The following is a 16,342-nucleotide window of genomic DNA, read 5'->3' on the forward strand; positions in this document are numbered from 1 at the left end:
ATAAAAAAAACTTTTATCAAGTCTTGCCGCAAAACTAAGTTAGTTATTTTAATAAAAATATTTGAACAATTTGTTTAAACTTACTCCAAAATTTCGATGTGGTATAAGACGCAACGTAAAAATTTTTGGTGGCAAATATCTCGTTGATTTTCATTAAAAGTTTCCAAAATCATGCTTTTTAAATGTTCAGTTCTCAAAACATAATGACTCACAATTTCGAAAGCGTTGTAAGAAACGTGCATGGCTATTTTAACTAAAAAGTAACCACTTATAGAAACATAAATTAAAACTAGTTGAAACACAGGAAAATCAATCTCAAATGGTAACCAACATGGTGCAAGTAATCTGCAATAATGGTCACTTAATCCTTTCACTATTTATTTTCTTACATTCTTTTTTCTTGATTACTTGTTCACCATTGTAAAATACTGTGGCAAGAAGTGAATACAAGACCAAAATTTTGGCTACAAAATTTAATTGGTTGTTTTGTTTTTCAAAATTTGGCGGTTTTTCAAAATTTTTAAAAACTATAAGATCTCTCGCATCAGAATTGCCTTTTTGTGTTGGTTTATTTAAATAGGCGCTTATGGTGTAATAGGAATCGTAACCAGCAATAAAATTCTTCCACATCCATACTGTACCCAGCTGCAATAAATTTTTACTAAAAATTGTCTAGTTAACTTAAAAAAAAATATGCCTTTAATTGTAATACAAAAATGGATAGTGACTGATAAAACCAACAAACCAGTTATTAGAAAAAATCCAAGAACAGAGATTTTGTATTTTAATCCCGGATTTAATTCGATTTTTTCATCAGGCCATAAAAGACTATACTATAAAACTTTTCGGTTTATCGAAGAAATTTTTATTTTTACATTTTCGTTCATGTTCTTGTTGAATTTTTTTTTCTAAAGTAAGTTAGCTCTTTCTAACTTTCTTTCTGACTAAAGAAGATTCTTTAACAGTAAGTTATTATTATATATATACGCATGACCTATTTCTAGGTAATTTTTATGTAAAATATCACATATAATTTTGGTTCTAAAGAAGAGTTCCGCTGCAAAACACTCATTGTTTTGTATTTATCGATTAGTTAGAAAAAATATTGTAAATTCGTTTTTAGATTTGGATTTTTTTGTACTTATATTAGCAAAATATAAGAAAGTAAATGATTTCTGAAAATAATTGTTGAATTTAATATTTCGATTAACGTATTTTTTTATTTTTTGATTAAAATATTTCTTAGTTTTGAAAATCAGATAGGGCTATAAATGTATTAGAAATGCTGTTCTAATATACAAATATAAATATTATCATTTTTTTATATCTTGTTACTAAATGTTTGATTTTACGTCTAATTTTGCGTAATGTACTGTTATTTATTAAGTCACTAGTAACGTAACTCGTTACGGTCACAGCAAATTATTTTCCTGTTTTTTTAAGTAAAATTGCGGAAATAAATTTTTTATTTACGACAGAATTAGAAAAAAGTTGTATGTATAACGTATCGAAAAGCCTATTATCGTTTAACTCGCGCAATAATAATATCAATAATACTATCTAAAAGTAATAATAATATTTATTTATTTAGTGTAAGAATGACTATTACAAATGTAAACTTAGTTACACTAGATAAGTCAAAAAATTATGTGTATGTAAGAAAAATTATTTCGAGGGACATAAGTACAAATAATGTAAAACAAAAACAGGTATTTAAAACAGACATTTGGAACAAGCACGTGCAAATTATAAGAAAAACTCATCTAAACTATACAATATATTTTCGGATAAGTAATTTTTTTAAAATGAATATGTTTGGAGATTTAATATGCAAACTTTGCTCGCTGCGCACACTCGTTTTGGCAAACATTATGCTCGTTTAACAAAATAATTTTTTTACAACTGATTGTATAAACCGCTAGCTATTAATATACTATATATTAATATAATTAGTTTAGGAAATTATATCTACATTACAACATCTTTTAAATAAAGTTTTTAAAACCTAAAACAATACAATTTGTTATAAAAATTTAAGTTTGAATTAGTTATAATACCGTAACAAAAAAGTCCAGCTTTTATAAAACGTCATTTTTGCTATCTTGGAAACATAAAAAGCAGTAAATCACATTTATTAACGGTCGAGGCTATAACTGATTTCTTTACCCTTAAAAAGAATAAAATTACAAGAACAAATTTTCAATTTACGCCGAAATTTTTTTACAATCATGTTAGAAGCTTATTATTGCTTTAGTCGCATAACTAGCAAAACTTATTCGCTGCGCTCACTTGTTTTGCAAACTTTATGTTTGTTAAACAAAGGCGGTCGTTGTAAATATAATAGTTTGGTCTCCAAAACGGCTGAATAAAGGATATATGGCTTTGCGCACATTATAAAAAAATAATTGTATATATGTCTGTATCTTAACACTTTTGTCAGGAGAGTGCGTATTTTTTTGTAAACATTTTTTTTATTACTTTATTTCAAAAACACAAAATTTAGCGTTTGCTGTTAAAATGAGTACTTCATATTTTTTTCTACGTATGCATATATTCTTTTTATATTTTTTACAGTAAAGTTCTTAAATGTTTCGTGGAAAAAATTGTCGCTAGTTTAACAAAATTTTTAATTAAATAATGACTAAAATTTTAAATAAACGTAATTTTGGGCATCGGCATTTTTTTATTTATTCGTTGCTCATACTTGTAATATCGATTAAACATCGTTTGTTTTAAAAATATGACCAAGATTGTTTACTTCATAAATAATTTTAAAATGGAAAAACTCTAAAAAATCACATGGATAGAGAAAAAAATAAAGTATTAATAAAAGGATACACATATGCAAATTTTTGTGTGATTTGTATTTGTTAAAATACGGTAAAAAAACTTTTAGCAGAATCACCATGTATAGTTTTTGATAATAATTTTATTATTTTACTATTAAAAATTTAATGCTACATTTTCTGTATTCTTTTGTTGTTTATTATTACAGTCAATTTTTTTAATAAAACTCTCTCTTTTTATGCGTTTTTAAATGTGTAGCATTTAATACTAAGTTTTTAAATTTTTATTGGACAATTTTCTTATGTCTAATTTTTTCGAAATAACTTAATTTTTAACTATAACACGCACTTTTTAAAAACATGTTGCATAAAAATTAAGAACCCTAAAAAATAGAACTATAAAGTAAAAAGTTGAAAATTTAAGAACATAATTTTTACATTATATTTTTTAATGTGCTAATTGCTATTTGAATACATTGCAAAAATAGTACATACAATAATAGAGTATAAAGTATAAAAAAATACCAATAATTTGTTATAAATTTTTTTATCTAGTTAATACCATAACAAAAATTGATTGACCAAGAATTTTGAAAGGTCCAGCTTTTATAAAAGCAATCTTTTGCGATCTTATATGTATAACAACCACATTTATTAACGGTCCAAACTAACTGGTTTTTTTTCTCTTTAGAAGAAAAACGAAATTCGCTAGAATTAATTTTCAATTTACATCGGGATTAGTAAAAATTTTGTACGTATGAATAGCCTGATTTTGTTTAACTCGCATAACTTGCAAAAATTATTTTCTGCGCTCATTCGTTTTGACAAACATGATGCTCGTTAAACAAAACCAGTCTTTATATAACTGATTACGCAAACAACTATTAATATACAGTTGATGAAATTATATTAACATTACAGTACCTTTTTAAAAGAAATTTTTTAAACCAATTTGTCGTAAAAATTTAGATTTTAACTACTTTGTGCTGTAACAAATAGTAGCTCTTTTAAAAAGCGATTTTTGTAAGAAGCAAATTCGTTGTCGGTCGAAACTCCAATTGATTTTTTTACTTAAAAATAAATATAAAATCTCAGAATTAGAAAAAAAATTGTACGAATAAAAAGCTTGATGTTGTTTAACTTGCACAATTTGCAAAACTTATTCGCTGCGCTCACTCGTTTTGGCAAACATTAGGCTTGTTAAACAAAATTGGTCGTTTTAGTAAAAACTTAATTAGCATTATATTATAGAGTTTAAAAGTGCTAATTACGAATTAATTTTAAGACGTTAGCATACATAAAATAGAGTATGAAGTTTTTAAAACCTGAAACAATCCAAGTTGTCATAAAAATTTACGATTTACGATAGTTATTACCGTAACAAAAAGTGGATAACAAAGAATTCCAAAAGGTCCAGCTCTGATAAAAAGCGATTTTTGCGATCTTGCAAGCATAAAAAGCACTTTTTTTTTCAACTCCAAGTCTGCATCATACCATTTTGCGGTCCAAATAGCACTTGGTAAAATTTCGCTCTGAGAAAAAAATGAAATCATAAATGTAACTACACTTACAAACTTACTGCATTAATAAGATACTGTCCAGCAACACAACCGATAAATAAGGCAAGAATCCAGCCAATAAAATGCAAAGTGCCTGCAACAACATTAACTCCCTAAAAATCGTAGATTGGTTGTAACTTTGTAAAAAACGTACCGAAACAATTTGTTTCTCCAAACAAGCGCAAATACCTCCAGTCAAAGCCAAGTGACCAAACATTGAATTAAAAAAACTGTCATCAAGTCTTGCTGCAAAACTAAATCATTGATTTAATTAAATTTGATACTTTTAAAATTATAACTAACTCCAAAATTTCGATGTGATACAATATACATTGTAGGAATTTTTTGTGGCAAACTTGTTTGTTTCGATTTTCGAAAGTTTCCAAAATCATGGCTTTTAAGTGTTCAATTCTCAACACAATGTTGCTTACAATTTCAAAAGCGTTGTAAGAAATGTGTATTGCCATCTTAATTAATAGATAACCACTGGTAAAAGCATAAATTAAAATCAAATGAAACACTGGGAAATAATCAATCTCAAATGGTAACCAACATGGGGCAAGTAAACCACAATAATGATCACTTAATCCTTTCTCCTTGTTAATTCTCTTACATTCCGTCTTGTTTATAAGTTGTTCACCGTTGTAGAAAATTGTGGCAAGAAATGAATACAAGGCCAAAAGTTTTGCTACAAAATTCAGTTGGTTGTTACGTTTATCAAAATTTGGAGGTTTTCCAAAATTGTTGAAAACTGAGAGGTCTCGCATCAAGAGTGCCACTTTATGTTGATTTTTCAAATGAGCACATATCATGTAATAGGAGCCATAACTAGCAATGAGAATCGCAAGAACTTCCGCATCCACTTCATGAACAGCTGCAAATTTTGACTTTAGATTGCTTACCTACTTCAAGTAGTAAATATGCCTTTAATTGTTATAAAAAAACGAATTGTTATACATAAAACTAACACACCAGTTACTAGAAAAAATCCAAGGACAGAGAATTGGTATTCAATTCCTGGATTTAATTCTTCGTTTGTCTTAGGCCATAGAAGACTGTATCTTAAAACTTTTCGGGTCATGTTAGAAATTTGGATTTTTTGATTGTTCATTGTATGATGTGTTTTACTCAACTAGAAGATTCTTTTAAAGGTAATTGATTATTATGAGCGCATGAGCGATTTCTAAGAACTTTATCTGTACAATGTAACATACAATTTTCAAACTATGATTATGTGAGTGGGATGTTTTTGGTTAAGAAGTTGTGTTCTGTAATAAAACTCAGTCATTGAAAGTTTGTATTATTTATCAGCCTAAAATAATGGCCATGAACTATTATTTGAATATCTTTGGAAACTTGCATTGTTATTTGTGCTCACCTTTTGGAAATTACTGTTGACGTACACGATTTTACTTAGATATGTTTTGTTAATCTATTGTTTGCTCACGTAAATGGTTAAATTTTTGCCTGTTTCTTATTTATTTATTTATAACTTAATTAATGTGCACATGCAAAAATCACAAAAAGTAAAAAATATGTAATTTTTATTCTCGTTGACCGTTTTTTAATATTAATACGAATAGTGGTTTTGTCTTAGACAAAAAAATTATTGACGTTATTAATGCATTTTATTCATAACATACTTCTTTTGTGATTTAGACATTTAAAAATTAACTCCCTGCTTTTTAAAAAGCGCTGTACAGTTTATCAATTACTTACTTTTTTCAAATTAACTAGTGTACATTTTTAAATAATGTGTTGAGATATAATTACTGCGGCTTCTGGCGACTCGTTCTAGAATAAATTACAGAAAATAATTAAAAAATGCAAAAATTGCGTCTTACATATTACACTTTATCACTTTTGATAAAGCATAATTAGTTATTACTGTTTAAGTCACAGTAAATTTTAACAACGCTTTCAAAGTTGAAATTAAAGTTTAAATGGTGATAAAGGTGATATTGGTTTTTGATTTGGAGTTATACAGGGTGCTCCGTCTATACCCCACATTAGAAGTATTTGGAGTTCTAATAATGATAGTCATCCGAAAATTTGTATACAAACATAACCCCTTCGGTTATATCGGAAGTTGCTATGAACTTTTTTTTTGAATGGAAAAGTATATTTTTTAATGCGTTTTTGGATTACTAGAGCTATTTTAAGGTAGTTCTATAAGCTTTTTAAACAAGGACGTTATATGGAGAGGGCGGAGCATCAATTCAAATAAATGAAAAGCACGCCACTGTTGGTACCCCAACAGTTCTGCGCATGACTTAGTTTAGGCAACCAGTGGCGTACCCACTAGAATATGTAAGGAAGGGGTTGAAATAATATTGACTCTTAAAATGCACAATTTTTTATAATTATTCTTAACATATACATCGCTTATACATAAGGTTCTACAAGTATGTTTTATACGTATATTAAGGAATGAATCAATTATGGCTTTAATTAGAAAAAAGTATGTGTGTCACATCTTAATTTAAACAATTTTTTTCTATAAAACATTCTAATACTTCAATAATTATTTTTCCTTTGTTAACATTAAATTGATTATTTTTTGGTAAGACCTATAAACTGATTCACTTTTTTTACATATTTTAATTACCTCATCACAGGGGTAACTTCATTCCTTTCTGTTTTTTAAATCCAAAAAACTTTCTACTAAATTTTCTCTTACTTCAAAAAGCGCAGAAATGCAGTCTTCATATTTTAAACTTTTTTCTAATTTGAAAGCCACAAAACTCGCTATGTAATCATTATGATTTCATTGACAAAATTAGAAAAGTTAATTTGTTTTATAAAATAATTATATTGTTACAAAGTTACTTTCTAACTCATTTTCATTTTCTAAATAAAAAGAATTATTGTCGTAAACTAAACTGTCACAATTAATTATTTCAAGAGAAGTTTTTTTAGTTGATGAGGAGTTTAATATTGATATTTGTTCGAAGGAAATACAATTTCCTAAACCCCCATCCCTCTCACTTCAGCGTGAACTTACAACTTTTTATACGCCGTTTTAAATTGTCTATAGGTTGAATTATCGTTGCATCCACCTATCCTCGTACACAGCTAAAAAACATTTCCAAGTGATCTTGGCTTTATTTGTATACAGGCAAAAATTTTAAATTTGAAAAAGTTTTGTATATAATAATTACTGAATCTAAACCTATTATGAAAGCTAAAAAGCCAGTTTTTCTTTTTGATTTCAGTAAAAATTTGTTGTCAATTTTTAATCTCTTAAAATATTCTATAATATTATAGAAATTAAATGTAATTATATTCGAAAATTTAGTTTTGTTTATTGGTTTTTTGAAATCATATGAATTAAAGTTTTTTGAATTTAAAACCTTAAAGGCATTGTTAACAAACAAAATAATTTCAACTGTAGCATCGCAATTTTTATTTTTTTTAGTTTTTGTGTATCTTAACAAAAAATAAGTGCTTCAGCTACTGACCTGCTTAGTAATTGAGTGGCTAATTTGACTTTCATTTTTTATTTAAAGAATTGAATATGCCGTCTTCTTAGTTTATTACACAAATAAATACTTTCATTTTTCTGTAATTCGTTTAAGAATTCAATATATTTAAAGTCAATTACTTGTTCTTTACCATTTATAATTTTTTTCGCTAAAGGTGTTTCTAATTAATTTTATCATATGTACCGGATCTGGTATAACATATGTACTGTTTTTTTCTATTTTAGTTTGGAATGAATTTTCTTCTTTTCATCTAACCTCCTTGTTTCTATATACCTAAATTCTGCCGTTTACGAAATATTTAGGGTTTTTAAAACACAATGTATCACAAAAACGGTAAGACTAAAACTCTATAGACGTGACTAGAAAAATGATAAATTTAAAACTATAAAACTGCAAAGTAAAAACATAATACATTAAAAAACTGAAATTATAAGACAGTCAAACCATAAAAAACTGAGAAATTTAGGAAATGAATAAGCCATATGGAATTAATATACAAATTAAAAAAGCTGAAATATTGAAAATAAACTTAAAAACTCTATGATTGCAACTCTAGAAAATTATGAGTTTGAAAGAGTGGAAGCCTGAGAGCGTAAAAAAATAAGAAGTTTGTTAACAGTTGACTAACTTGAAAAAGTTAAATGGAACACCAAATTGTGTGATTTTGCTTCTCAAAGATCAATAAATTGTCTAAATAAAAACACAACTTAAGTTAATAACTGAAAAGATGTACACATTTTTGACCTAATTTATTATGAATTATATTTATTAAAAACAATTCGATCCACAATTTATCTACGATTTTTGAACCCAAGTGTAATAGAAAACTTGAAATTTTTTTTAAAAAAGGCAAAATTCTTGATGATTTGACCGACATTTACAAAATTATTAAGCAATTTTTTGTCCAGTTTTGAACGCCTTATGATTGGTTTGTTTTACAGTTGGGAGTGCAATAATTTTCTGATTTTCAGTGACAAACACTTCAATCATGTTGCAATTTTTTGTATTTTTATTGGTTAATTACTCATTTCTGGGTATCTGGGACAAATGAGACATCACTGAACCGGTTTAAGGGCCGGGCGTTTTCACAAAACGGGATTTTGTCTTCGATGCGAATAAAATAGTCGGTTAATTTTTTAAATAATTTGATTTTTTGACAAAAACGATTATCTAATTTATTACCCAAAAACTAAAAATCTTAGAAAAGTAGGACTTTTACTCAACTAATTAAAATCTACACTGTTGTAAAATTTAATAATTACAATTAAATTATTACATTAGCTGTTTCAAAACTATAAAAACACTAAAGTCGTATTTCACCAAATTATTTTATAAAAAAGTTGATAAAATTGAAAAATTGTTATCAATAGTTAGATCTTTTATTAAAAGTATAAATTGCAAGGTATTATTTTTTGAAGTGCGTAAAGAATTTATAACAGCTAATTTTGAGAGAAAATGCGACGTTGGCGTTTTTATAGTTTTGAAACAGCTAATAGTAATTAAAATTAAAAAAAAGATAACATCAAAGTTAACAATTGTCGAATACTGTAATTTTTAAACTTTTACGTAAATTATATTTTATTGTCAAATCAAGGCAAATACAAAAAATTACAAAATACAAAGATTGTTTTTAAAAATTAAAAGTTCAAACACTGAGAAAATAAAAAAGACTGAAAAGCTAAAAACTTAAAAACAAAATGCAAAAAAAACCAAAAAAGTAAGATTAAAATTCTGTAGATCTAAAAGCGACTGAAAGAGTAATAATTATAAAACTATAAAACTGCAAATTATAAGAACATTGATATAGTGGCGGTCAGCTCGATTTGCGTGTGCGTCATCAATTTCATTTTTTCATTACCAACACAAAGCTATAAAAAATTATCAAAAACAATGCAAATTTAAACAGCTAAGGGCTATTTAAGGGTGGCATCCTTGAACATTAATTTACATATGCACTTCGACAACACCGTCAAGTGTCACGAATTTGTCAAACTGACATTGACAGTAAATTATAGACGTCGTTGCATGGTTGTCGAAAGTGTTATCGGTGTTAATCGCAAGTATTTTCTGTTCGTTTATTGTGTTTTGTGATTTGCGTTTCGTTAGGTTTTTGATTCTGCGTTTATTAGTTCTTGTTTTGTGAATCTGTATTTTTTGTAACAACTCATAATTTAAACACTTCGTAACCTCAAAAAATATTTGGTAGTTTGTCACCGCCATGCCCCTGCTATGTAAACGTAGTGACAGAAATGTCAGATGACGCACACGCAAATGGAGCTGAGCGCTACCATAAGAAAAATAATTCCACGAAAAACTGAAAGATTAGAAAAATGAATAATGTAAAATACTATGGAAAAATTAAGAAACTAAAAAGCTGAAGTACTGGAAACCTGAAGGACAAAAACTTTTTAGATGTAATATAAAACAACTATAAAATTGAAAATTTTGATGTAATGATTTAAAACTAAATATAATTTTATTACTAGTGGTACAATAAAACACTCAAGCTTTAAAATGTGGTTTTATTTTTTGTTTTATTAACTTATTTGATAAAACACAAATGGAGGGGTTAAAACATAAATATTTCATTTTTTTTTATTTGAAGTTGCAAACCTAGATTGAGAGTGTTCTGGAACTCATTTCGTTTCTGTTAAAATTTATTCTTTTTTACTTTGGTTTCGAGCACTTTTTAGTTTAAAGTAAATTTCAAGTAAAATTATTTTTTTATCAAGTCTTTGAGTAAAACTTTTAACAACGTACTACTAATTTTTCTAGAAATGTGCTAATAACCTGGCTTTTAGAATATACTAGACTATTACTAGAATGATAAAATTAAAAGCAGTGATTGAGTGATCTTTATACTGTATTTTTGAAGGAGATGTTATTTTTGTGCAGATTGTTTAAAAGCTTAAAAGTCGTGTTGTATCTAATTTTTGTTTTCCAAAACCTTTACGAGGTTAAAACGCATAGGATGGAATACGACGCTTTTAGAACCTAAAATTTTAAGAAAATTATAAGAAAGGACACATATTTCTCATTTCTAACCGAAACAAATAAAGCATATGAAACAACTCCAAAAGGTCCAGCAGTAATATGAAGATCTCTTTGTGATCTCATCATCATCAGTAATAAATCTCCTCTTAACCGTAAATCAGCATTATACCATTTTGATGCCCAAAGAGCCTCCGGAATTGTATCGCTCTGCAAATAATATTAATCGGTTTATTATGCAATTTTGGTCGAAAAATACTCACAGCATTAATAAATTGTTGACCTCCCAAACAAGCAATAAATAAGGCTAAAATCCAGCCAAAAAAGTGTAGAATTGCGCCAAATCTGCTAAATCCCTAAAGTAGTGATGAAATTTTAGTGACGAATCTTTCCTAACGGACACCTCTTCACAACGGACATTTTTGTAGCGGACATCTCTCTACAGCGGACAATGAATCGATGTCCGTTGTTGAGAGGTTTTACTGTATTACTTTCAATTTTTGTGTAAGTAAACTTACAGCCACTATTTGCTTTTCCAAACAGGCGCAAATTGTTCCAGTTAGTGTAAGATGTGCAAACATACAATTTGAAAAGCAGTCATCGACTCTTGTTGCAAATCTGCAAATTTTCTCCTTTAGAAAGGCAAAAATTTCGATTCAAAACACTTACTCCAATATTTCAGTGTGATATAAAATGCACTGTGTTAACTTCCGACGACTTATCTCGTAATCAGGATCATCAAAGCATTCAGTAATCATTATTTTTAAGTGATTGATTCTTAAGATAATGTGATGGACCATCTCCAAGGCATTATAAGACACGATTAGAGGCAGTTTCATGAGTAGATGACAGCAGGTAAGCAAATACAAGAAAACCAATTCATATCTTGGAAACTTATCAATTCTGAATGGAATCCAAACCGGAGACAACAAGCCACAATTTTCGTGCAAATTGTGTTCGATATTAAATCGTTCACACGACTTTTTTTGCGACATTTTATAAAAATTGTAAAACGTTATTGTGATAAATCCGTAAATAAAAACACAGATAATGTAGACTCTTAAGCGTTGTTCTTCTTCTTCAAAACCAGGAGGCACACCAAACTTGTCAAAGTTTGATAGATCTCGAAGAATTCCAGCTGCTTTTCTTTGATTTTTCACATAAGCCAATACTATGTAGTAAGTTCCATAAATGGCAATAATGATAGCGATTTCTTCAGTTGGATCCCAGTCAGGTTTGTCTTTTAATATTGTACTTATATTTTTGGTCCAAGATGAACTTACCACTTACCTTTCATCACAAATATAAAGTGCATACATATGGCAATACACCATAAACTTGTAAATGACAAAAATGCAAAAATTCGGAAATAAAACCATTTGCCTGGATTTAATTCCTCTCCTTCAGTAGGCCATAGTAAGCTGTATTGAAGAAGTTTTCGAGTTACCCGAGATATTTTTATTTCGGATTCTTTTTTCACCATTTTTCATAAATTACCAAGTCTAACAAAAAACAATTAATGCAAAAGTTGCTTTGGAATTCATTTTTTATAAATAATTTTATTTCTATTATCTACCAAAACTTGAAGTTTTAACTATTGGTAAAAACACTCCAAATTCACTCTGCAAATATTCCTACCTAATTGTTTCAAAAAGAAGGCATTTTTTTTCGATTTTTTTATCAGTTTATTATTTTGTAAAAACTATTTGTGTCTCAAGTGTTGAATAAAAAAGTAACAAACAACAGAAATACCGTAAAGTTAAGTACACACCTGATAAAAACTTTGCTTTGTTTGCGTAAAGTGTGGTGAATACTTCTTAAGGAAATAATACTTTTACAGAAAATGCAGTTGTTTTATGCATTGGTGTATATTTATTGGTCAACTCGTATCTCATTGCGCTTGCTTTAACAAGTGTTCTGCCACTTACTTACATAAAATTATATCTTCTTTTTTCCTACGTGCATAAATCAATACTTTAATGTATTTTTAAGTTAAAAAAGATTCTAAATTATTTCTGAATTTTGAGCCAAAAATGTTTTTTTAAAAGTATGTGCTAGATCTAGCACATGATCTAACACATTATTTTATTTTCTACGTTATATGATTGTGTCTGTGTTTATTTTTGGTTTTGATTTATTCTAAAAGAATAAGAGAGTATATTATATAATTTTGCAATGGTTTCCAAGGTTTTTTAAACGCAAAACTTTTATACAAGAACAGCCAAACGCGAAACTGACTGAAATAATGTAACGTTAATAAATGGTGGATGCGCCGGGAAAATGCCTAATTTTAAATGAACGGCGTATCTCGGACTCTTATAGGACTCTTATAGGGATTGGTAATTCAAAGTTAAAACTTTTTTTTTTAATCAATGCAATTTATGAACATTTTTATGACATTTGCTTTTGCAGTATTATCAAAAATAATTTTTGGCTTTTGTGTTGTTTCAGCAAATAAATAACACATTTTCAACAATATTAAAATGCTATTTTGAATCTTTTTTACTGCCAAAGAAATACTCATGCGTTCACAATTTTGCTTTAAAAGTAGATTTGATCAAAAAACAAATAAATACTTGAAATAAGTCGGTAACGTGTGCTGTTAATAAAACAAATTACTGTCTTTCTGATACTTAATAAATTATTAATAAAATTTGGGTAACATTTTATAGTTATGTAACAAACATTTTGTGGATAATTGATGTACAAGAGTGTCGTTTTGTTATAATTTTTATAGTGTAAAAAGATAATCAAAGTTAATTAACCAATAATTAAAGCGTGGTTATTTTTTGTCAACATCTAATAAAGATATTATACTTGGACATTTGGTTATTGGTAATATTTAATTATTAATAAGATAGCATCGAGAAACTTTAGAATAATTATATAAGCTTGCATTTTACACCTGTTTGTTTCTTACAATCTCATTATTTATTAAAATGTGACCTGCAATGCGAGAATAATTATACTCAATAATAATTTTGTGACGTTTTAGTCTTAATTAAAGTTACTGTAGTCTTAGTTATCGCAATTAAAAAATGTTTTTTTTCTATATTCATTCAAGTATTACATTCTGGTTGGTTAATTATTCTATGAATTAATCATTGTTCTGTGTTTGTTGATCTGCAATAACTTTTTTTTCCATTTAATAGTTATAGAGTTTTTTGGTTTTTGCTTATTAATCTAAAATATTTTTTTTCTAATTTATTGGAAATTTCCTAACATTAGGAGGAAATATTTTGTGTTTCTTTTTTCTGATTTCAGACACAGAAAGTTGTTTGATAACAATATTTCACTAAATATATCGTTTTATCAAACGTTTTTTGTAAAACATTAAAGCATTTATACATTAATAGGTAGTACAAATAAAATGTGGCAAAACCTTTTACTATAGTTTTATCTTTTTCTTTAATTATAAATATATTGATAATTATTTATAATCAATATGGACGATAGGGCGGCAGGAATTAATATTTAAATTTAAATTACATCTTTTACAATTCCAAGTACAAGCATTTATTTATTTTTTATGTGTTTGTGTTGTTGTTTTTTAGTTATTGTCAATTCTATCCTTCAATGTCGCTTCTAAGAAATTGAACGAGTTAAAAGCCTGATGAAGTTTATTATACAGGCTGTTCCGTTTTTATTGTTACAAATAAACAGATGATAGAACATTCAATTATAAGACAAAAATTTCCTATAAACATTTATCGAAAAATACTTCGTAAGGGAGCCACACCTCCTGAAAAAAGTGCTTTTTTAGTTAGTTTTTTTTAATATTTCAGAAACTATTCAAAATTACAAAATTGGTACAAATAATAATCTTTATACGCCTAAGCGAATTTGAGGACCAAATGTAGACATTTTTAAACAGAGGTGTCCTAAACTGGAAGGGTGTAGGGTAAAAATTACTCAAACTATTTTGGCTTCAGTTTTTTGACACTTTCAGCAACTAAATCATAAATTCCATAGTTTTTTACACAAAAATGGTCTCTTGTGTTGTTTCGATACAACTCACTGTTTTTGAGTAAAATTAATTTAAACGTTGTCTAACAGACCATAAACAGAATGAAAATCAGGGATAAACAGAGGCTTTTGAAGTCAACCTATCCTGAAGACGTCCCTTACAAGAACTGGCAAAATGTCGACATTTTTTTACAATTTCATGATATCTAACCCCAAAAGACTTAGATTTTAATTTGCTTCTGGTCATCTTTTCTAATTCTCGTGAGGTTTATGGCCTGTAGCATAAAATTTAAATCGATTTTACTCAAAAACAATGAGTTGTATCGAAACAATACAAGAGGCCATTTTTGTGTAGAAAACTATAGAATTTGCGATTTTGTGCGAAATTTAAAAAAAATTAAAGTTAAAATTGTTAGGGTATTTTTTACCCAACTACCTTCCAGTTTGGGACGCCCTTGATTAAAAATTTTTACATTCGATTTTAGAATTAGATTATGCATATAAAGGTTACTATCTGTACTAAATTTTGTAATTTTATCTATAATGGTTTCTGAAATATTAAGAAAAACTCACTAAAAGAAGCACTTCTTTCAGGAGGTGTAGCTCTTTTCCAAAGTATTTTTCGATACATGTTTATAAAAAACATTTATCATAAAGTTGAATGTTCTATCACCTGTTTAAATTTGTAACAATAAAAACGTAACATTCTGTATAAACAAAACGTTGCAACTGGTCGTTTTATTTAGAATATTTTAAGAAGCTGTCCTAACGTCGTTAAATTTTATTTCAAGTTTTTTCATACCACCCATTGTGGTCGCGAATTACAAAATGTTTCTGTTTCTCTAAAATTTTGGCAAGAGCTAGTTTTTTTAAACTATTAATTGTTAAAACTGGTATTTTTTAATCAAAGAAACATTAAATTTAATCTAGTTTATGAAAAAAATTCTAGTAGTGTCAGATCTGGTGATCTTAGTGGTCACACGGTGAATCTGCTAAAAGTCACTACAGGGTCATTGAAAAATGTCGGACCAATTTTCGCATATAGTGATAAATGAAGTTCAGATAGGCATAAAAATGATATGTTTCAACCAACTTTTTTTTTATTTTTTAATTTTTGTAGCAACTGTATCTGTTCTTTATTTTTCCACGTTGTCGAATTTTACATATTTATTGTCGAATTTGCTAGATTGGTAAATGTGTTAAACACCACATAAAATACAATGTAGTGATTTTCTTCATTACACGTCTACGATTTTCACTACCTAAATTTGAGGAAACAATCTAAAAATTTAGAAACTTTTTGTAACATTTAAAAAAAACCAAATTTTTTGTTACAGGAATTTTGAACTCAGTCTAATGTCAGTGCCTAAGAGATGCTCTGCAACTTTTGAATTACCTTGTAATATTTTAAAAATTCATAGTTGCATCAAATCAGTGTTTTCTACTAAATGTTTCATGTTTTTTTCTAGTAAATAATTTTTTTCAGAATTTTTTTACTTTCTCTTATAATTAAGATTAGGGCCAATGTTGCGTATTTAGTTGCATTTTGAATTTT

General features: G+C 27.6%; 2 protein-coding genes across 2 annotated transcripts; both read right to left on the bottom strand.

The window, feature by feature from the left end:
• Positions 1–3,339: 3,339 nt before the first annotated feature.
• Positions 3,340–5,690, bottom strand: LOC107398581 (uncharacterized). The gene is made up of 6 exons (XM_015983072.2): positions 5,318–5,690; positions 4,649–5,219; positions 4,500–4,599; positions 4,366–4,458; positions 4,163–4,318; positions 3,340–4,111 (listed from the first exon to the last, which is right to left on the bottom strand). Exons 1-6 carry the CDS (start codon positions 5,454–5,456, stop codon positions 4,067–4,069), a joined length of 1,104 nt encoding a protein of 367 aa, XP_015838558.2. The 5' UTR covers positions 5,457–5,690; the 3' UTR covers positions 3,340–4,066.
• Positions 5,691–10,362: 4,672 nt separating this feature from the next.
• Positions 10,363–12,746, bottom strand: LOC107398583 (odorant receptor 63a). Its single transcript, XM_015983102.2, has 7 exons — positions 12,593–12,746; positions 12,112–12,323; positions 11,491–12,061; positions 11,340–11,439; positions 11,085–11,177; positions 10,876–11,031; positions 10,363–10,824 (listed from the first exon to the last, which is right to left on the bottom strand). Exons 2-7 carry the CDS (start codon positions 12,302–12,304, stop codon positions 10,780–10,782), a joined length of 1,158 nt encoding a protein of 385 aa, XP_015838588.2. The 5' UTR covers positions 12,305–12,323; positions 12,593–12,746; the 3' UTR covers positions 10,363–10,779.
• Positions 12,747–16,342: the final 3,596 nt, after the last annotated feature.

This window comes from Tribolium castaneum, chromosome 2, assembly GCF_031307605.1.
Source record: "Tribolium castaneum strain GA2 chromosome 2, icTriCast1.1, whole genome shotgun sequence".
In the NCBI taxonomy this organism is placed as follows: Eukaryota; Metazoa; Arthropoda; class Insecta; order Coleoptera; family Tenebrionidae; genus Tribolium; species Tribolium castaneum.